Here is a 22727-nt window from a genome sequence, read left to right on the forward strand (position 1 = left end):
ATGACATAAATGAGCCAAACTTTTAACGGATAACATGTGAAAAAGTTAAAGTTGAATTTTTTATAATATATAGTCTAGTATAGTATCTAGGATAAACATCTCGTTGAAATATCCAGAGTGAAGATAGTGAATTTTCTTGTAGATGTTCTAGAGAATCAAATATTTGTAGAAAATTATAAATAGTTTAGATCTCGTTGTATCTAGAACCATCCATGTTAATTATAAACACGGAATGAACTTGTACATAGCTAAGTCTTCCAAACTCTTCCTTCTCCTTTCTAGTTTCTTCTTCTTTAGTTGAATCTTCTGATCTTAGTTAACGATCTTGGGCTAGCAGAATGTTTTCCGATTATACTTTTCTTCTACTATTTTGATCGACATGGCATAAATAAGTCTTTTCTCGTCAATTTTCGCACATGTGTGTTGAGTTATTAATGGAATCACGAAGATTTGTTGTCTAATCTTGTTGCATTTGTTTACTAATTAACCTAATTATTATAATTAAATTGCTCATTTTTGAAGATCAGTTCTAAGTTTAAAAATAAAGCTTCTGCTAGTTGATACTGACATTTAGCCCATAATGTACATATTTTATGTTAAAGAGCCATGTGATATGAATGATATAATAATAGTGCGATATTTTAATATTAATAAAAATATATCATATGTCACACATTATGTATCATGCTATGTCTATTGGCGAACATTACATTTGTGTCTCTTTACTCTCATCAATTGTGGAAGAAAGCGGTCATTAGTTGTTAGTAACTTATGTAACCAGCAACTCTTCATTCACCCAATTTACTATCCATGAAAAATTCAATCACCTACAAGAGATAGATATGAGAAAGAAGATAACATAATAAGTAACTTCTTTCCTTTTTTGACTGTAAGGTGATATACAAAGTGACTAATAAGTAAGTCTGATTTGATAAAATCAAGCAAAAACCATTGTAAGACAGATTCTAGTATTGGACTGTTGGGGCAAGCTCACGTGCACCTGGACTAATTCCACGGGATTATTTCAAATTCTTAATAGTCTAGCAGCAAGATCAGATACAAAATCTTGTGATCACCATGCCTATATGGTGTAATGGGTTTAAAGCTGTAAAAAGCCAGATAATTCCACAGAACCTACTAAACAAAACGCGATTGTCCTAAACCAAGAAACGAAATCCAACAAAGAGAAATTATGTTAATTTTGGCAGGATAAGGGAAACTGCTAAATCCAACAGAGGTTATTACTCCATAACCGCGACTCCTCCAACAGCTTTGATCTTTTCTATGATTTCATTAGCCTCTTCTTTGGTTACTCCTTGCTTAAGTATAGCAGGAGCCTTTTCGACCAGTTCCTTGGCTTCCTTTAGACCTAGACTCGTGAAGGATCTAACCTCTTTGATCACCTTGATTTTTGCAGCTGCATCAAATTTCTCCAACTTGACGTCAAATGCTGTTTTCTCAACCTTCTTCTCCTCAGCCTTTGTCGTTCCACCACCTGCTCCTCCCATTGCACCCAAATCCATGCCTTCTACTGAAATTTGTTTCAAATTAGGGTGCCTTAGTATCTCCCTGAGTAAAGGACCAATTTGCCTACGTTCTTCTGGGGCTAAAGCAGCAATACGTTCAGCAAGCTGAACTATCTTGTCTGATGGTGGGGGTCTAGGGCCATATGGATCATATGCAGCAGGATATTTGTACCTTATGGGCTTGGCATTGGGATCTCTGGGAACAAAATCAGGTTGAAATGAACGAGACTGCAGAGGCCCTATAATTTCACGAAGAGCTGTACATGTTTGGATGGGTCTTAACCGTGCTATGAGCTTCATGCTTAAGATATCACTTTCCAAGCAATGAATTGCAAATGATGCTAGCTTGATCAGAATTTCATACGCGTGTTGTGCTAATGCAGAAGAACTCAGATAATTTCCACTTCAACCACTTGGTAAAGCTTGTGCTTTACACTCCTGCCTTGAAAAGAAAATTCGACGTTCAGCTGATATAATACAAACGAAAAAAACAGTCCAATCACCCTATTCATCAATAGACACAAACACATTAATTGCTCAGAAACTAAAACTTTCATTGGTTTAGTTTATGAACGGACACTAATAAAAGTTCCTAAAATTTACAAGTTGAAATGAAGCTTTACAGTGATATAACTAAAATCAGGGAGAATATATGACTTTAGATTGACACAATCATCAGTGTATTATAAACGCAACGCAACACACTAAAGATGGATAACAGGCCAGTTTTCACCTTCAATAATAACAGAAAAAAGGCAAATGTGACATACAGATAACAACTACGGCAAAGAATGAACAAGACTGAAACTAAAGTGACAATAAAGAATGCATTTCAAATTGAACTTTTTTACATCATTTTTACTAGGAAAACTAGTTGTTCATCTATCAAAGGAAACACAGAACTATCATTTGCTGTTCTTGCAGCAGACTGCAAAGACGAATACAATTAATTCCAGATAATGTACTAACTGCTAACACCCAAGGGCAGCTCAAAGCAGTGGCTTTAGGCCCAAAAAATAACCAAAAAAACCCCAAATTCAGTTTCGAATACCGAAGATGCAGAAGAAAAAAGAAAAAAATTCCAGCAAGAAGCAAAGATTAAACGAAGAACCAAAAGCACAGCAGACAAAAGAGGAAGAGTTTTTCAATTAAAAAAAAAAAGAGTCGCGCTAACAGTTGAATAGGCCAAACTTATGATGTTTTCCTTTGATTTCAAATTATCATTTCTATAGGTAGCCGAAGCACAGCTACGTAATTATTCACACAGAGCTAAGAAAAATTGAACCTGAGGATTTTCAAGCAGTATATAGATCCAATTCAAAAGTCACATTTCACCAAATAAAAAAAAAGTAGGGTTTATAGCTCATGAACACTAACGGAAGGAAATTCGTGAATGGAATATATAAATGAAGAGACTTACGAATTTAAATCCTCCGGAGAAAGAGATCGCCGCCGTGAGAGATTCCGGCGAGTGCGGTGTCGACTTGCCGAAGAAGACGGGTGAAATTTGAAATTTAGGGCTGAGAGAAAAAAATAAGAATCGGTTTGGGCCCATAAATTGGGTATTGGACTCATTGACAGTCCTACATCGGCCCAATGCCACGTAAAAGTTGCACTTTTGACCATTTGGAGTATTTTCGCAAATAGCCAATACAATAAACTTAATTATGCTCCATAGCTATACTTGGCATATTTATGAGTTGTAGCTATAGTTTAACCTGTCTCATTTGTATCATTCGCAGGTTTGTATAATTGAATTGTTTTTGTATAAACTCGAAATAACGAATTTAACAAACACAAATATCTGAACTTTATATAGTTATACAAATTATGTTATACAAAATTACATTATACAAAAGTTATACAAATTATATTATACAAAATCTGAATTATACAAACTCAAAACTTCAGCCTACGTAATTATCACTAAATGTTGGTCACGAGTGGTAATTAACTAAAACTCTAGTTATAATGAGTAATTAACTAATATATGTTGCTTAATCATGTAATTTGCCCTTTTAATTTTTGGCCTTTCGAGTGACTAGTTTTAAGCTTTTCCTACAACAATTAAATTTTTGTTATTTTTGGCCTTTCGAGTGACTAGTCTTTAATATTTCCTTTAATAATTAAATTTATGTGAAGAGTCCCCCCCAACACTTGCTTCTTGGGAATCGAAATCATAATCTTGGCTTTGATATCACTTGTTAGGGTCAAACGCTTACCATCATGCTAAAATTTATAGCTAATAGCAAAGACACAACTTTATTTTTTAACTAACTTCACCAAGTAAGAGTCATGTTCAATCATGACTCCGATCCGAGCCACCCAGACCCTCGTGGGACTCAGAGGCGTATGCAGGAGGGGTCACCGGGTTCACGTGAACTCATGCTCCCCTCCTGAAATCATATATAATAGTGTTATATTTATAATTTTTCGTTAAATATAGATGTGTGAACCACACTCGAAGTATCATGTAATGTAACAATGATTGGGTGCACCTCTTAGTGAGGTTAGAAATTTGAATTTTATATCTATCTTGTTTTATTTTTCTTTCTAAAATTGGGTAACACCTCTCTAAGTGGCTATTGAAAGCACTTTTGGCGTTTTAATTAATTAAGCATTTCGATTTTGGACCTATAATTTTAAAATTTTAACTGTTTTCAATGATAACAACTTGAATCTTAAACTGATTAGATCCACATTTTCATAATAATGCACCCATCATCCCAAAATCCTGAATACGTCTCTGTCGTGGGTTTTGCCATAGGCAATATATTGACATTACCCAATAATAATTTCTTTAAAAAGAAGCATTACTTGAGTTATAATAATTTTAATAAACTAAATACAACGTGAATAACAAGATAAAAATTGGCTATATACGGTGCAATTTCTACTTGTTACATCAAAGTAGGAGATATGGGAATCATCATTAATTTTTAAATTTGTGTTTAATTTTATTTTATATAAACAATTCGAAGTGGCTGAAAAAGTAATTGTTGGTCAAAACTTGTTCCGAACTTAATACTTTGTCAATGGGACAATCAGGATCAAAAGTTCACAAACATTAATTTCAAGGAGTGGCGGAATCAGGATTTTCAATAAGGGGTTCAAAATCTGAAAAAATAGACACAAGAAGTAATTGAAGGAGGTTCAATATCTATTATATATATCTAAAATTTTATTTTAATCATGTATAAATAATATAACTTTCCGTCGAAGGGAGTTCGGATGAACCCCTGATTGTATGGTGGCTCGGCCGCTGTTGTAAATTACCTATAGAAATAGAATGAACTAGCCACTTTTCGCCTATGTCTTTAACAAATAGCCACTATTATGAAGTTCCATTTTTTATTATTAACAAATGTTTGGTAGTTGGTACAACCAAAAAAAATAGAAAGGAGGACAATTTTGGACAGAATATTTTTGCTATATTGATTTTTTTTCTACTTTGTATTATGACTTCATCATGTATAGTATCAAAAATCACTTTCATAAATTATACAAGTTCAAATTTAGTTTGATGCCTTTTCTTTTTTTTTGTATATCAATAATAAAGGCAATTTGTATTTTCACTTGGCATAAAATTCTGAATGGGACAATGGGTTGTCCATAAGTCACAACTTGCATTGATTGGATTTATTGTTTGTTTATTTATTTCATTTTTCAAAGTCAACAATGGATGACTCAGTTAATTATGGCTACAAATTTGGAATCTTGTATTATCCATCTAATTATTAAAAAAAAAGTTTCAAAATCTTGCACTCAAGGAAGTGGCCTAGTAGTCAACTTAGTAGTGGATTGAGAATCATGAAGTTTCAGGTTTAAAATTAGGTGATTTCTTCACGTCTGTTTAAGTATTGGTAAATAGAGATACTCGGTGCATGTTCTGGTGGGAGGTAACATTTACCTCCACAGGTGTATGCAAGCTGACTGAGACATAACTTTTGTAAAACTAAAGAGTCTCAAAATCTTGATATAAATTACTATATCTTATTGATGAATTAGAGAACAAGAGATATCAAGAAAATGGATACAAATGAATCAAAACATGACAGAAAAAGTGAGTTAAAAGCCTTTGATGACACAAAATCTGGTGTCAAAGGACTTGTTGATGCAGGAGTAAGTAAAGTCCCTCAGATATTCATTTCACCTCAAGATACATACTCAAATTCCACCACAGGACAGTTCATATTTCCAGTCATAGACCTCCAAGACATTGATAGTCATGATCAAATCAATCGAAAAGAAGTCATTGAGAAAGTCCGCGATGCATCAGAGACATGGGGTTTCTTCCAAGTGATCAATCATGGCGTTCCATGTGATGTCTTGGAAGAAATGATACGAGGTGTTTGTAGTTTTCATGAACAAGATAATGATATCAAGAAACAATGGTATACGCGAGAGTTTACTAAAAGAGTTGTTTACAATAGTAATTTTGATTTGTATAGTGCACCAGCAACTAATTGGAGGGATACTTTTTTCTGCATTATGGCTCCTAATCCTCCTAGTCCTGAAGAATTGCCTCCAATCTGTAGGTATGTCATTTATATGATTCATGGTCTATAAGGGGTTCGATTGAATCCTCTTCGTTGAATAAGTATACCGATATGTATGAAACTCGTTGAATCCCCTTGACAGAAGACCAGTAGCTAAGCTAGGAATTCTGCTCAGGGTGTTCAAGATTTTGTATATGTATAATATAAAATGACTTAAATGTACATAGCATAATTTTTTGATCGAGGGTGTTTAACTGACCGCCCTTACTAGCACATAGCTACACCCCTGCAGATATAAGTTGTGACACACTATCATTCCTTGAATCCCCGTGTTAGAATTCCTGATTCCTACACTGATACTGTTTTGTGTTTTCTTTATGATGTGGTAAAGAGATATCATTGTTAAATACTCTGAGGAAGTGAAGAAACTCGGGCGTTCTTTGTTTGAACTATTAGCAGAAGCACTTGGGCTCAATAGAAACTATCTCAATGACATGGATTGTGATAAAGGACTTTCAGTTGCATGTCACTATTATCCAGCTTGTCCAGAACCAGAACTTACATTAGGTGCTAGTAAACATGCTGATGACGGATTCTTGACTTTGCTTCTTCAAGACCATATAGGGGGATTGCAAGTTCTTCATCGAAATCATTGGGTTGATGTCCCTCCTACCCCTGGTGCTCTTGTTGTAAATATCGCAGATCTTCTGCAGGTATGTCTTCTCAGTTCTCACCAATCTTTATTGATAATGAGTAGTGATCATTAAAATTCATGCAAGTTGAATATTGAAAATGAGCAGCTCGTTGGCTACACTTTGAGCCGGCGAATCACTCTCATGCTTTCAGCTATATTAGGTGAGCCCCCAATACCATTGGGAGCCTAGTCATATTCATATGATGTACATAGATGATTTAAGGTATATCGGAGCCTTGTCCCGACACCTATACAGTTCATGTCGTATGTTAGAGGCATCATAGACTAGACTGTACTGGTCATCTGTACTTGAGTTACATTAATACAGAATCAGTGGACTCATTGGGAGGCACTATTTCATAATATGCACTATCTATAATTTCACACCCATAGGTCCATCACTGCGACAACTTGTCCAGTGCATGAAACACTCTACGTTTATGCAAGGTTCAAGGGAAGGGCCACACCCAAAGAGGGTGTAATGTAGGCAGCCTACCCTGACACAAACATCAATGCGTCAAAACAACAGTACAATGATTAATTTGAGTTATTCTCTAATATTTCTAGACTTGAAGGTTATTCATGCAGAGAAAACAAGTACTAATGTTGTTTGTCATGAAAATGTACAGTTAATATCAAATGACAAGTTTAAAAGCGTTGAACATCGCGTTCTAGCAAATCGTGTTGGTCCAAGGATATCGATAGCATGCTTCTTCTCCACATTTTTCCTAGCATCGTCAAGACTTTATGGTCCTATTAAGGAGTTGTTATCAGAAGAAAATCCGTCAAAATACAGAGAAACAACAATTCAGGAATATGCTGCCTATTTTACTGCAAAAGGACTCGATGGGACTTCTGCTCTACAACATTTTCGACTTTAAACTATCTTTTCATTTGTCTCTTCATACTGCTTATTCAAAGTAAATAGATGTTATATTGTAACACATATTAGTATAGATAATCACTATTTATGCATTGTAATCTTCAAGTTATAAAGAATCTCATAAGTTACTTTCTTGGTTATTTTGAAATTCCTAGCTTGTTTTCTCCTTTTATTTTCATTTCTTCCGACTCAACAATTCATTCATCAGCCTTCTGTTCAAAGTTGAAGCAAGATGATCTGACATGATTGTGTCTCAAGTGAATTCTAGGCATTACAACGATAACAACAACAATGACTACGACTCAATCCAAAGTAAGTTGAGTCGGCTATACAACTATGTTACTCAACCAAGACAGGTCAAAGTTTCTAGATTTTGAAGTTATGCATGGTTGATATAGGAGTTTAGATTAGTACGAGTAATACCGATGATGTGTTTCCTCTTCCTCCATTGCTTCATGGACCAGAACTTTGAAGTGGTTGTATTTGCCAGCTAATGCAGAATATGATAATGAAATCTTGACGTTGACGAATTTGTCTTGAAGCTGAACAAAAAAAATATCTGGACTTTGCTAGACATCTCTTTCTTTGATTTCAACTAATACTTTGGTGATGTGAAAATTAATTTGTATATATCTTAGCTTTCACAAAAGCTAAAATCTATTAACAAATACTGATTGTTCCAAAAGAATAAGGAAAATGGAAGTGATCAACACAAATGAAGCAAAGTATGACAGAAAGGCTGAACTACATGCCTTTGATGAGACAAAAGCTGGTGTTAAGGGACTAGTCGATGCAGGTATCACCAAAGTACCAAGAATTTTTGTTCAACCATCAACGATCGAAGATTCAACAATTCATCACAGCAACAAGAACTTCAGTTTTCCAATAATTGATTTTGATGGCATCAAGGAAGATCTGATCAAACGAAAGAAGATAATCCAGGAAGTCGGTCAAGCATCCGAGAGTTGGGGATTCTTTCAAGTGATCAATCATGGGATTCCCAGTCATGTTCTGGAGGAAATGAAAGACGGGGTTATCAGGTTCTTTGAGCAAGATACTGAGGTAAAAAAGTAGTGGTATACGCGAGACTTCATCAAAGTGTTTCAATATAACAGCAATTTTGATCAATTGGAGGGACACTTTTACTGCCATCATAGCTTCTACACCTCCAAATCCTGAAATATTATTACCTTCTGTCTGCAGGTATTAGTTGCATACCTCTCAATAATAGTCATCCTATATAGCAACATTTCACTAGAACGGCCAAGTTATTTTAACCAATTTTTTATGTTATGTTATACTCCCTCCATCCCAATTTATATGACACCGTTTGTCTTGGCACAAAGTTTATGAAATAAAAGAATTTTGAAGTTTGTGGTCTAGAACACTCCTTGACCATTTGTGCAGTTATAAATCATTTCATTAAAAGGGTAAAAGAGAAATTTTGAAGTTAAATTGTTTTTCAATTATAAAAAGGTGACATTCTTTTGGGACAGACTAAAAAGGAAAGTGTGTCACATGCATTAGGACAGAGGAAGTATGTTCTCTATAACAACATTTAGCTATAGCAACAAAAAAATTTTTAGACAAACGACGTTGTTATAGAGAGGTTTGATGACTGTATTATGATTTTATTTGCTTATTATTTATTCTGCATCTGTCATAGGGATATTCTCCTTGAGTACACAAACCAAGTGATGGAATTAGGTGACACTCTATTCGAACTACNCAATATTTAAATTACAACTCGAAATACAAAAAATTGAGTATAAATTAAAACACAATTTAAGATGAATAAGGAAGAATTTGCTATAGAAGAAAAAACCTACGAAAATCCTGAGGGATTAAAAATAAAAATAATATTTTCAAACTTAGGAAGAAGATATAAGAAAATAAGTGAAAATCTATATCTAATGATAGAAAATTAGAAGATAGTCTAACTGCAATGGTAAGAATAACTAGAGAAAATGAAGAAATAGATTAAAAAAAAGAAATAGATACGATAAAACAACAAGCAACATTAGAAATACAACAGATTGAATAAGTAAAAAATGATAAAATAATTGCCTTAGAAAAAGAATTAACCATGCTTAAAGAATTATATATGGCTAGACAAAAAGAAAAGAAATAGAAACAGAATTAAAAATAGAGATAGAAAAATTTAAAGAAAAATTAACTGAAGAAAAAGAAAACCCAGATATAAGAGTTGATAATGTTGATATAGATGAAAATTGTTCAGAACAAGGTTCAGACATAAGTGAAACATATACAGAAATATTAGAAAAAATAGGAAAAATCGAAACAATTAATAATACAATAGAAATAAATACGGAAGAAATAAAAAATAAAGCAAGTACAAGTACATCTGAAGTAAAAAACCCAAAAACACTAAGTCCTAATTATTATACAGTTAGTTATGAAGAATCTGACAGATATGATAGTTTATGGAATAAAAGATTAAATAAAAAATGGACACCATCTACAACATCCCGAAATAATGGTTTTTTAGATTTAGATTGCGTAGCTGATATAAACAAAACAATACAACTATGGGTAGGATACATATCAAAACAACTAATAGATAACAAAATTGGAATGACAGAAGTACCAGGATATATAGAAAGAACACTTATAGGAACGGTAAAATTATGGTTACAAAATTTAGCAGAAGAAAGTATAAAAACATGAAGAAATAATAAGAAAATAGACGGAGAAATTGCGACTACACTAGTTGAGATATTAAATAAATATGAAATAGCTATAAGAAATGAATTCAGTAGTACAACTACAGAAGTAGAAGAACAAAATAAAGAGAAACAGTTAAATAGGAATTTAATGTTAAAATTAGCTATATATAATATGTGTTACATAGAAAAATATACATGTGTATTTAGAGAATATTATTATAAAGGAACGTATAATACAGAAGAAGCAAAAGAAATAGGAAAATTATATTTTACAAAATTACCAAAACCATTTAGTTCTAAAATAATAAAAGACTGGAATGAAGCAGGATTACAAGATACACTTGGAGCAAGAATGAGATATTTACAAAAATGGTATTCAGAAATATGTGAAAAATATAGAGAAGAGATAAAAATGGAAAAAACAATAATTAAAACCTAGCATGTTGTAAAGATAAGATAGCACCTCAATTTGGATGTAATGATAATTATTATAAAAAGAAATATAGAAAACCAGGGAAATATAAAAAATATAAATCTCAATATAGGTATAAAAGACCGAGAAGAAGATATTATATAAAAAACACTAAAGCAAAAGGACCATTTAGACCAAAGAAGAAAATAACATAATGTACATGTTATAATTGCGGAAAACTAGGACATCTAGCTAAAGATTGTAAAGTACCTAAGAATCCAAAGAAAAAACAAATATCTGAAATAATAATTAATGATGAGACATATACACAAATAAACTATATAGATTATGAACCAGAAAGCGATGATAGCATATATGAATTTGAGAACGAACTATCTGAAAATGAAATAAAAGAAGACTATAATGATGACTGAAAAAGACGTACAAATAATAAATAAAGAAGAGTATATAAATGAAGAATCTACAGAACAAAAAGTAATATTTGATATCAATATATTTGAACAGATAAAAGGAAAAGAATTAGATCTCAGTGTAGAAAAATATTCAAAATACCAGTACTAAGAAATATATTTAAAAGGCAAAAAGAAGAATATTATGTAGTAAGTCAAAAAGAACATATAATAGATTGTAAATACACAAAAGGAAAAGCAAGAATACCTATAATAAATAAAGAAATACAAGAAATTAAAGCTAGAGACCCCATAAAATACGTACACTTAGGCGGAACAGAGATATTAATAAAAGCTTGTTTTAGAAAAGGAATAGATACACCAATAGAAATATATTGGCAGATGATAGAATAATAGAACCAATAGAAAGAAGCATAATAAGTGCAGTAAAAGGAAATTTAATATACCAAAAATTTAAATTTATAATAAGTGCTAATTACTCAGTAGCAATAAATGATCGAAATATAGATAAATCATTAGTACTATATTGGAAAATGTCAGAAATAGAGTTAGCCCCATGAAGTAAAATATTTACAGCGAGCTGTAAAAATCTGTATGTATTAACAACAAAACATAAGATAACAACAACAAATAAGATAAATAAAATAAAAATAGAAAATCCTTTTGAGAAAATTGTTACAGTAATAGATAATAATGATTATAGTTATAAAGAAATAGACATAGAAGAAGATCTAGAGATAATAAGTGATAGAATAAGTACATCGAAAAGGATAAAAAACATAGATAAAGATAATGATAATATATCCCAACTCTCAAGAAAATCAGTAGAATACCAAATGATAAAAGAAATTGAACCATATCACTATTATATAACTGGAATAATAGAACAAAGAAAGCATATTATCATAATAAATACTGGACAGGAAGAAAATTATACACCAAGAGAACTAGTATCAGAAGAAGAAATAACTGTTAAAGAACAAGTATGCCCAGAATTACCAAAAGAATTAATAGAAGAAATAACTCAAAAAGAAGTAATAATAGGAGGAATAATCATACCAATAACATTTAAAATATACCAAGGAGATAATATAACATTAGAAATAAAATGGTAAATACGCAATTAATTATAACCTATAAAAATAAAAAGGTCATAATTAAGAAAGCAATATGAAAATTTATATACTTGCAAAAATAATAGTAGAATATTACTATAACAGATATTACACTCCAATGTTAGATACAAGAGCAGGAGCAAATATGTGTAAACATAATTGTCTACCAGACGAAAAATGGGAAAAATTAAAAACACCTATAGTCGTAACAGGATTTAATAATGAAGGAAGTATGATAACATATAAAGCAAGAAATATAAAGTTACAAATATGGGATAAAATATTAACTATAGAAGATATATATAGTTATGAATTTATAAATAAAGATATGCTTTTAGGAATGCCGTTTTTAGACAAATTATACCCTCACATAATAACAAAAACACATTGGTGGTTTGCCACACCATGTAAGCAAAAGATAGGAGTAAAAAGAGTAAATAATAAAAACAGAAAGTTGACACCATGGATTAAAGGGAGTGAAAAAATCACACAAAAATTAGAAAATATTAAAGAAAGTACCCACAATATAGAATTAATAATATTTTAAATAGATAAATTAAAAATAATTCAAGAAAAATTAGATATGTTATATAGTGAAGATCCCTTAAAAGAATGGGAAAAACACAAAACAAAAATAAAAATTGAACTAATTGATGAAAATAGTATAATAACCCAAAAACCATTGAAATATAATTTTGAAGATTTAAAAAAATTTAAAATGCATATAAAGGAACTATTAGAAAATAAATATATTCAAGAAAGTAACAGTAAACATACAAGTCCAGCATTCATAGTAAATAAACATAGTGAACAGAAAAGAGGTAAAAACCGTATGGTTATTGACTACATGAATCTAAATGCAAAAACAAAAACATNTGCTTGGACTTACTTCTTAACTTGCTTGACTTGACTCTAACTTCACCTTAACTTCTATTCTAACTTGCCTTGAATTGAATTATGGATTCAAGGTATGTGATCACATGTTATGGATGAGTTCTTGACATTTAAACGCAACTTGAAGTGTTGGAAACAACTTGGAAACATAGGTACAATACCATGGAACATGCATGAAAGAGTGGGGAATGAAAGGGGTAGGTTGGGGTCCTTGGCGCTCTGCAAGGCGCGGAGCGCCAGCCCTTGAAGTTCAGAAGGGTCTGGCTGGCGCGCCGCCCCAAGGGCTGGGCTTTAGAGCTCCTCTTGGGGTGCGCTGGCAGGCGCGACGCGCCAACCCCTAGCCCAGAAAACTCAACTTTTCTCCCTTGTTTTGCCAACTCTAAACCACCCTTACTTCAATGGATTCAACCCCAAACACTAAGGATCATAAAATCCTTCAACATACAAGAGATTCAACTCAAACACACAACCAAATCATGTCCCACAACCAACAATAACTAACAACTTCAACAACAAACCCAATCTTTTCTCAAATGATAAAAAAATGAGTTTGGTGTGTGGAGGAAAGGATCAACCCACACTAAGAACTCACATACCTTGATAGGGATCACCCCCGACGAAAATCCACGATGATCTTGACGAATCTTTGCTTGATCTTCCCTTTCTCATCTTCTTCTCCTCTTATTCTCTTCTTCTCTTCACTCAAGCCCTAGCTTTCTCTCTTTTAAAATGGGATAAAATGATCCAAAATCATCCTAACACACAATATAACCCCAAAAGAAAAACTAGGGAAAAAGACCAAAATGCCCTTAAAATTTCCGGACGGATCACCTGCCAACTGCCCAACTTTCAAAGGGCATAACTCACTCATAAGAACTCAGAATCGAGCAAACTTGGCGGCGTTGGAAATATCATTCCACGAGCTTTGCAAATATAACTAGAACTACTCCTAACTCATCCTGAGCTAGGAGTTATGACTGCTCAAAGTTCGCCAAAAACTCACTTTTTCCCATAGCCAAATTTCCAAAATTTTAAATTCTTTCCAAAAATGACTATTTTCGATTTTTAAGCCTCTTCATAGTTATTTCAAATTTCCGGATGTTACAGTCTTGGCACAAAGTTTATGAAATAAAAGAATTTTGAAGTTTGTGGTCTAAACACTCCTTGACCAGTTGTGCAGTTATACATCATTTCATTAAAAGGGTAAAAGAGAAATTTTGAAGTTAAATTGTTTTTCAATTATAAAAAGGTGACATTCTTTTGGGACGGACTAAAAAGGAAAGTGTGTCACATGCATTAGGACAAAGGAAGTATGTTCTCTATAACAACATTTAGCTATAGCAACAAAAAAAATTTTAGACAAACGACGTTGTTATAGAGAGGTTTGATGACTGTATTATGTTTTTATTTGCTTATTAGTTATTCTGCATCTGTCATAGGGATATTCTCCTTGAGTACACAAACCAAGTGATGGAATTAGGTGACACTCTATTCGAACTACTGTCCGAGGCTATTGGCCTAGAACCAAACCACCTCAAGGATATGGATTGTACCAAGGGCCTGTTTGCTTTAGGTCATTATTATCCAGCATGTCCACAACCTGAAATTACTCCAGGCACCAGTAAACATGCTGACAACGACTTCCTCACCGTGCTTCTCCAAGACAACATAGGTGGCCTCCAAGTCCTACATCAGAACCATTGGGTAGATGTTCCCCCTACTCCCGGAGCTCTCGTAATCAATATAGGAGATATTCTACAGGCAAGTAGTGTTACATTTAGCATACCTGTATCAGAAAACATACTTGTCTTATCACTTATGTTATGTAGGTTGATATGTGTTTTTACTCAAATCATTTTCAGCTTATATCGAATGACAAATTCAAAAGTGTTGAACATAGAATACTAGCAAATAAGATTGGTCCAAGGGTATCAATGGCGTGCTTCTTCACGACAGGTTTACTACCAACACAAAAGCTGTATGGACCTATAAAGGAGTTGATATCTAAACACAATCCTCCAAAGTACAGGGAAACAACAATTAAGGAGTACTCAACTTATTTCACTAACAAAGGGATGGATGGCACTTATGCTTTGCTGCATTTTAGGCTTTAGACTATGTGTAATCTTAACAGTATGCTCATTATGATAATACACTTTAAACTGTTGTAATGAACTATATTGTAAAACATTTTAGTATAGATAGTCACAATTTATGCGTTATAATCTCCAAGTTATAAAGAATCTTTACAAATACTTATTGGTTATTTTGACACTCCAGCTAAGTATATTCTGTAATGTGAGGATTCATCATGAAGTGACTAGTTTTACAGTGGTGGTCAATCTACCACGACCCTCCACTTTTATCCGAGATTGAGACCAACAATGTGAGCAAGCTCACAAAGGCGGAATTAATGTCAGGGAAATGAGAAGAGATCTCTAGCAAGCTTTTTGAAATGAATAATCAGTATGGTATCTTTCTTGTTGTACTCAATTTTCTATACTAAAGCAATTATATCTGTTCAAGAATAAGAATCAACGGTAGATTATAATACCGTGTCTTGTGTGGAAGAAACACTGAAATTCAAAACAAAGACAGATCAAAGTTAAATCTATATTCTGAAGATATGCATGGATGATAAAAGAATTAAGATCAGTACCAGTAATACCGATGATGCGTGTACTCTTTCTCCATTTCCTTGTGAACCAGAACTTTGAACTAGTCTTCTTTTCCAGCTGCGACGATGACAGATTTGTCTTGAAGCTGAATAAAAGATGTATCTTGACTTTGTTAAAACTGTCAATTCTTAGTTGCATTATTTGTTGATTTATCTCTTACATTTTGACTAATACTTAGTTGATGTGCAAATAAATTTGTATATATCTTAACTTTTACAAGATATTCAATACGTATGAGACATATTTTACTTTAAATATCAGCTAAGAAAAAAATGGAGGTGATCAACACAAATGAAGTCCAGGTTCCAAGTGAAGCAAAGTATGACAGAAAGGCTGAACTACAAGCTTTTGATGAGACGAAAGCCGGTGTTAAGGGACTAGTCGATACAGGTATCACCAAAGTACCAAGAATGTTTGTTCAACCATCAAATATTGAAGATTCAACAATTCACAGCAACAAGAACTTCAAGTTTCCTATAATTGATCTTGATGGTATCAAGGAAGATCCGATCAAGCGAAAGAACATAGTCCAGGAAGTCGGTCAAGCATCCGAGACTTGGGGATTCTTTCAAGTGATCAATCATGGGATTCCTAGTCATGTTCTGGAGGAAATGAAAGACGGTGTTATCAGTTTCTTTGAACAAGATACTGAGGAGAAGAAACAGTGGTATACGCGAGATTTGACAAAAGTGTTTACATTTAACAGCAATTTTGACCTGTTTGGAGCACCAGTAACCAACTGGAGGGACACTTTTACTGCCACCACAGCTCCTATACCTCCAAAACCTGAAGAATTACCTTCTGTCTGCAGGTATCGTAAATTTTACTCTACAATCCTATACCCTTCTATAACAACATTTCACTATAACGGTGAAACTTATATTTCGAACAGATTTTTCATGTTATGTTATATTATATGTTCTCTGTAACAGTATTTTCAATAGCATCCATATTAAGACAAATGACATCGTTATAGAGAGATTTGACTATAGTTGTTAATTGTGCATCTATGATAGGGATGTTCTCCTTGAGTACACAAACCAAGTGATGAAATTAGGTGATACTCTATTTGGAATACTGTCTGAAGCTATTGGCCTCGAACCAAACCACCTCAAGGATATGGGTTGTGCCGAGGGTCTTATGGCGTTAGGCCATTATTATCCAGCATGTCCACAACCTGAACTAACTCTAGGCACCAGTAGGCATGCTGACAATGACTTCCTCACCGTGCTTCTCCAAGACAACATAGGCGGTCTCCAAGTCTTACATCAGAACCATTGGGTAGATGTTCCCCCTACTCCCGGAGCTCTCGTGGTCAATATAGGAGATATTCTACAGGCAAGCTAAGTAGTGTTACATTTAGCATATACCTGTATCAGAAACATAATTTTCTTATAACTTGTGATATTTTTGACTCTTTATCATTTTCAGCTTATATCAAATGACAAGTTCAAAAGTGTTGATCATAGAGTACTGGCTAATAAGGTCGGTCCAAGGGTATCATTGGCATGCTTCTTCATGACAAATTTTGTTCCAACACAAAGGTTGTATGGACCTATCAAGGAGCTGATATCAGAACAGAATCCTCCAAAGTACAGGGAAACAACAATTAAAGAGTTCACAACTTATTTCAATAACAAAGGGCTGGATGGCACTTCCACTCTGTTGCATTTTAGACTTTAGACTAGATAGTTCAAGGCTTATTGGTGCAAATATAATAGGTAAGGTGTGTGTTGACATAGTTGTGGATATGATAGATATTTTATCAAATAAGGTTTGTAAAACTGTATATGTCAAACGATGTATGTTCATTATGTAACCATCAATAAGTTCTACTCATAGTAAGTAATTTTCATGATCATGATTTAGATGCACTTCTTGCTATGTTCATTACTCATACGGAGATGAAGAGGGATTTACATATGGTGTTCATTGACCTAGAAAAAGCTTATGTTAAAGTCCTTAGGGGGTTATGATGGAGCCAAGACCGAGTAAGGACAGTGGGGGGAGACTCGGATTACTTTCCATTCATGATGGGGCTATCACCAGGGATAGACTCTTAGCCCATTATGGATGTACTTATGTGGCATATTCAGTGAGAGGTGTCATGGTGTATGATCTTTGCAGATGAAATAATGTTGATTGATGAGACACGTGACATAGTTAACGACATAGGTTGGAGGTTTGGAGACAGACCCTAGAGTACTTTAAAGGGTTTATAGGTTGAGTAGGACTAAGAAAAAATATTTGGAGTGTAAGTTGAGTGATGTAACTCGTGTGATGGCTGTTGATGTAAAGATTGAAACCCAAGACATTCCCAAGAAAGGACATTTCAAGTATTTGTGGTCAATAATCCAAGGAAGTGGGAAAATTGATGATAACATTACACATCGTATTGGAGTGGAATGGTTGAAATGGAAGTTGGCATCCAGTCTCTTGTGTAATAAGAATGTTACACTGGTATCCATAATTGTGGCAATAATTCTTAAATGCTTCTTCTTTAAGCCTTCTTTAGAGAAGTATTGTCTATGCAATAGTTCTCACTGCAACTTGTCATACATCTTCCAAACTTGTCATTATTATCTGCAAAATTAAACCATTCAAAAATGTGAGATTTTGATTAAAAAAAAAAAACTTAACATTATAATTGTAAAGATAGAGCATACCAGTCCATTCCCCTATCAATGAGGAACTTTTACCCACTCTAACACCCCTCTTCACGTCCAGACCCGACTGGAGCGTGGATCGAGAGTCTAAACGGAGATGAACCTGACTCTAATACCATGTAAAGATACGACATTTGTGCCTAACTCAACCCCAAAAGCTAGCTCATGAAGGAAGGATTGCCAAATCCATATAAAGAGACCACCAGTTCATTCTCCAACTAATGTGGGACTTTTACCCATCCTTCACCGTCCAGACCCGACTGGAGTGTGGACCGAGAGTTCAAACGGGGATGAACCTGGATATGATATCATGTAAAGATATGACACCTGTTCAACCCCAAATGCTAGCTCATGAGGGGAGGATTGCTCAAGTTCATATAAAGAAACCACCGGTCCATTCTCCAACCAATATGAGACTTTTACACACTCTAACAATAATATATGTCATAGCGGAAAAAAAAATTAAGTATAGCTAGCAAGAGATGGAGTGTTTGTTACCATATTGAGTGTTGAGAAACTCGTAACAATGTCCAAGAGAACATCCAACACTACAAACACGATTTCCAATTTCCTTGAATTCTATAAGGAATGAAATAGCGCACGACGGAAGCACAACTCTTCATACATGATTCATAGTCTTGGATAATCTTAGCATTATTCTTTGTAAACAAAAGCATTGTGAGGAATAAAATCAATACAACTTTCATTGTCATAGTTAATTATTTGTACTTTCAATATGATACTTGTTATTTGGTTGATGTAAAAAAATAAAGAGAAAAGACATAAAAGCAGCACTGAAATTGTCCTAAGACATCTTAACTTTGCAATCGTCCTATTACCCCACTAAACAATTTTGAATATGTATTACTATATCATTTTTCGTCCACTTGACATAGAGAGTGGTGTGCACTCTCTTTGAGAGAGAGAGCAACCTAAATGAATTTACAAGTACTTTATTATAAAATATATTTTCTTATTATTTTAACTTTTTTTTCCTTTTTATTTCTTTCTCTTTCTTCTTCAAAAATTCATTGTCATCTCCACTGAAACTTCTCACTTTCAATGTCACAATTTTTACCACAACTTCACTTTCCTTTTTTTACTACAATTAGTTTTACTCTCTTTAATTTTAAAACTTTAACTAAATATTTTCTAACATTTTGAACAATTTGATAAACCCATTAGATTTCAAGATAATTAGGAAGTATCATATAATTTTTTTTATCCGATTTCAATTAAGTTTTTTCAATTTTCTGGGAATTCATTGATTCTTTTAAAATTATTATTTTTAATTTTGAAGTTATATGAAAAGGAGTAGTTGATGATATCTTCAAAATTTTAAATTTTCTTAAAAAAATAATTAATTTTGTTATCAATAATTTAATACAGTCTAAAAAATAGTATGAATTCTATAAAGAATTTGACCGGAGAAGAAGAAGAAAAAGAGAAAAAAATGAGTGTGGGGTTCAACTTGACATGGTGGGTGAGGTGAGGATGGGAGGTGAAGAAAAAGAAAGAAAATGGAGGGATGAATCGCTTGAAAGTGGGAGGTGGAAGATGAAGTAAATTTAAGATAAATTAAAATTAAAATAAGTCAAAAAGTAAGAGAGAGAAAGAAAAAAAAAAGATAAAGAAAAAAGTTAAAATGAAAAAAAAATTAAATTAAATTAATACGTGTCATGTAATGATTGGTGTGTGAACACACTTGCTTCTTAAAATTTGGGGCTGATAAAAAAATGATATAATAATATCTGTTCAAAATTGTTTAGTGAGGTAATAGGACGATTGCAAAGTTAAAGTGTCTTTTTGAAAATTCGAAATACCTTCAGTGGTGACTTTATGTCTTTTCTCAAAAATAAATCCACACATTGAACTATTTATAGAGGAAACATATAAATATATATATTTGATTTGAGGCGTATGCAGGAGGGGGTCATTGGGTTCACGTGAACTCATGCTCTTCTCCTGAAATCATATATAGCATAGTGTTATACTTTTAATTTTTTGTTAAATATAAATGTGTGAACCCACACTCAAAATATCATATAATACGATGATGATTGGGTGCATCTCTTAGTGAGGTTAGAAATTTGAATTTTATATCTTGTTTCATTTTTCTTTCTGAAATTGGCAACACCTCTCTAAGTGATTATTGATAGCACTTTTGGCGTTTTAATTAGTTAAACATTTAAATATTGGTCCTGTAATTTTAAAATTTTAACGTTTTCAATGATAAGAACATAAATGTCAAATCAATTAGATCCACCTTTTTCATAAAAGTACACCACATGCACCATCCAGAAATCCTAGATACACCTCTGTTAATAGATTATTATATTTATGATAAGTTGTGTTAAATTTGTGATATGGAGAATCTTTGTTCGATCAGTGGTAGGTCCACCTTTGTACAAAGGGAACACTATTAAAACATAGATATTTTAATTGAATCAATGAAAAGATATAGTAGTTTTTTACAAGAAATATTAGGAAGACTCACAATGTTTTAATGAGAGTATGTTTTTTCATCATGCGTTTTCTCAATGAGTTGGTTCGGTGCAAAATTGATGAAAAATTATATTTAGTATACAAATTTCTCAATGATTCACAATGAATAAAACCTCCATTTCTAGTAGAAGTATCAATTGAGATTCCTTTTGTTAGAAAATTACACTATTTATTTTAGGCAAAATATATAATTTTATGTATATACACTATACATATATATATATTGAATCGCCTTGATTGTATCATGTGTTTATTTTTTTATATTTTTATTTTTCCTTAGCGAATATTCTGACTTTCCTGTATTTGTTTGACCGTCAATATTTGCAAGTTCTAAGGCTAAAATTCAATATTTGAAAGGCCGAATGGTTTGAGAAATCCTTTTACTTTTTTCAATTTGTCAGCCCGGTCCCTATACTTCACAAAGTTTCATCCAGACACGTGAACTTATTCAAAACTAATATTTTGTTTTTCAATCCTTTTCTTTTATTTAAACTATATTAAAAGTACTAAAATTTAAGACTTTAAAATCAATTATAATTTTGTCAACTTATTTATCAATCCTTTTTTTATTAAACTATATATCTAATTATTCATCACAATTTTCTACTCATGATAAAAGAAAATAAATTAAAGATAGTGACTTTATTTTGCATTAATACATCAATTTCTAAATGACTTATCATATGTGAAAGCTAAAATAAAAACGTGTTTGAAGTTTCAAAGGTCAAAGTTTCAAAGCTATGTTTACAATAATTCAATTGTATTTACCATCAAAAAATTTATTTAAGTTATAAAAAAAATAATTATAAAATAGAAATATGTATTTACTCTTTCTACCTCAATTTATTTGACATTTTTCAATTATTGAGAGACAATTTGATTAATTTTGAAATCTAATAAATTAAAGAGTACAACTTCAATGTGTTGTTCTTCTTCTTCTTCTTCTTTTTTTCTAAAAAAAGTTGTATAATAAAAAAAATAGAGAGGGAAAGAGAAAATTATTTTAATTTCTAAGCTTTAAAAAAACGTGTTCTAAATTTCAATGGTTGAAATTCTTTTGGTGTGCTACAGTGAATCAACAATAATTCAATTCTGAATTTTCCATCACAAAATATCACACACCTTATCTGGATTATAAAACAAATAATTGTAAAATAGAAATAGAGATAATTTCAGAGACCTCTCTCTCGGTTTCGCTCTATAACACTCACCTCTCCTATGGTTTACGATATTATATTACATCTACCTCTCTTATTTTATTTTTCTGTAACCATTCTTTAAACTCATTTAGTAAATACTTTTAAAAATTAATCAATATGAAAAAATATGTATCTTTATTTGGTAGAAAAGAACATGTGTATATATATAATACTAGTTTTGATGCACATGCACATGAATATCAATCCATGATGCAGTATATTATTTTTAAAATAATGTCGATATTATTAAATAAAGAATTTAAGTAAACGATTATATTCCTATAATAAAATATAAGTTCCTATGAATAATGAATGTAACTTTCTTGTGATTACTAATTGTGTGCATACTGGAAGTTGTGAAATTAATTTCGAAAATATCTATATATTTATAATTTAAATAGATATTGTGATGTGATACCTCAATATGGCCTCCGATTACATTTTTTTTTCTCATTTTAAAATTTAAAACTAATTTTGATATGTAAAAATAAAAAGTTACTCTTAAAATATCTTACTTACACCTCTTAAATATACCATC

General features: G+C 32.4%; 3 protein-coding genes, 1 long non-coding RNA gene and 1 pseudogene across 6 annotated transcripts in view; 3 read left to right on the plus strand and 2 right to left on the minus strand.

Annotated features, from left to right (window-relative positions):
* Positions 1-1006: 1006 nt before the first annotated feature.
* LOC125871408 (uncharacterized) lies at positions 1007-3071 on the minus strand. Of its 3 annotated transcripts, none has more exons than XM_049551986.1 (2): positions 2947-3071; positions 1007-1968 (listed from the first exon to the last, which is right to left on the minus strand). In XM_049551986.1, exon 2 carries the CDS (start codon positions 1824-1826, stop codon positions 1242-1244), a length of 585 nt encoding a protein of 194 aa, XP_049407943.1. In that variant the 5' UTR covers positions 1827-1968; positions 2947-3071; the 3' UTR covers positions 1007-1241. The 3 variants fall into 3 exon arrangements, with proteins under 3 accessions (XP_049407943.1, XP_049407942.1, XP_049407944.1); XM_049551985.1 differs by having other exon boundaries at positions 1007-1964; positions 2947-3059; XM_049551987.1 differs by having other exon boundaries at positions 1007-2030; positions 2947-3012.
* A 2334-nt stretch (positions 3072-5405) lies between these two features.
* LOC125871404 (1-aminocyclopropane-1-carboxylate oxidase homolog 1-like) lies at positions 5406-7725 on the plus strand. Its single transcript, XM_049551982.1, has 3 exons — positions 5406-6064; positions 6417-6738; positions 7349-7725. Exons 1-3 carry the CDS (start codon positions 5556-5558, stop codon positions 7598-7600), a joined length of 1083 nt encoding a protein of 360 aa, XP_049407939.1. The 5' UTR covers positions 5406-5555; the 3' UTR covers positions 7601-7725.
* A 487-nt stretch (positions 7726-8212) lies between these two features.
* On the plus strand, positions 8213-15786 carry LOC125871405 (1-aminocyclopropane-1-carboxylate oxidase homolog 1-like; annotated as a pseudogene).
* Positions 15787-16031: 245 nt separating this feature from the next.
* On the plus strand, positions 16032-17689 carry LOC125871402 (1-aminocyclopropane-1-carboxylate oxidase homolog 1-like). Its single transcript, XM_049551981.1, has 3 exons — positions 16032-16630; positions 16836-17157; positions 17251-17689. The coding sequence occupies exons 1-3, from the start codon at positions 16092-16094 to the stop codon at positions 17500-17502; spliced, it is 1113 nt and encodes a 370-aa protein (XP_049407938.1). The 5' UTR covers positions 16032-16091; the 3' UTR covers positions 17503-17689.
* LOC125871412 (uncharacterized) overlaps positions 17238-22727 on the minus strand; it is a 12463-nt gene continuing 6973 nt past the window's right edge. Inside the window, exon 2 of the long non-coding RNA XR_007447009.1 lies at positions 17238-17374. This is a non-coding gene — a long non-coding RNA (uncharacterized LOC125871412). The remainder of the gene's footprint in view (positions 17375-22727) is intronic.

The sequence above is a fragment of the Solanum stenotomum genome, chromosome 7, assembly GCF_019186545.1.
Source record: "Solanum stenotomum isolate F172 chromosome 7, ASM1918654v1, whole genome shotgun sequence".
Lineage (NCBI taxonomy): Eukaryota > Viridiplantae > Streptophyta > Magnoliopsida > Solanales > Solanaceae > Solanum > Solanum stenotomum.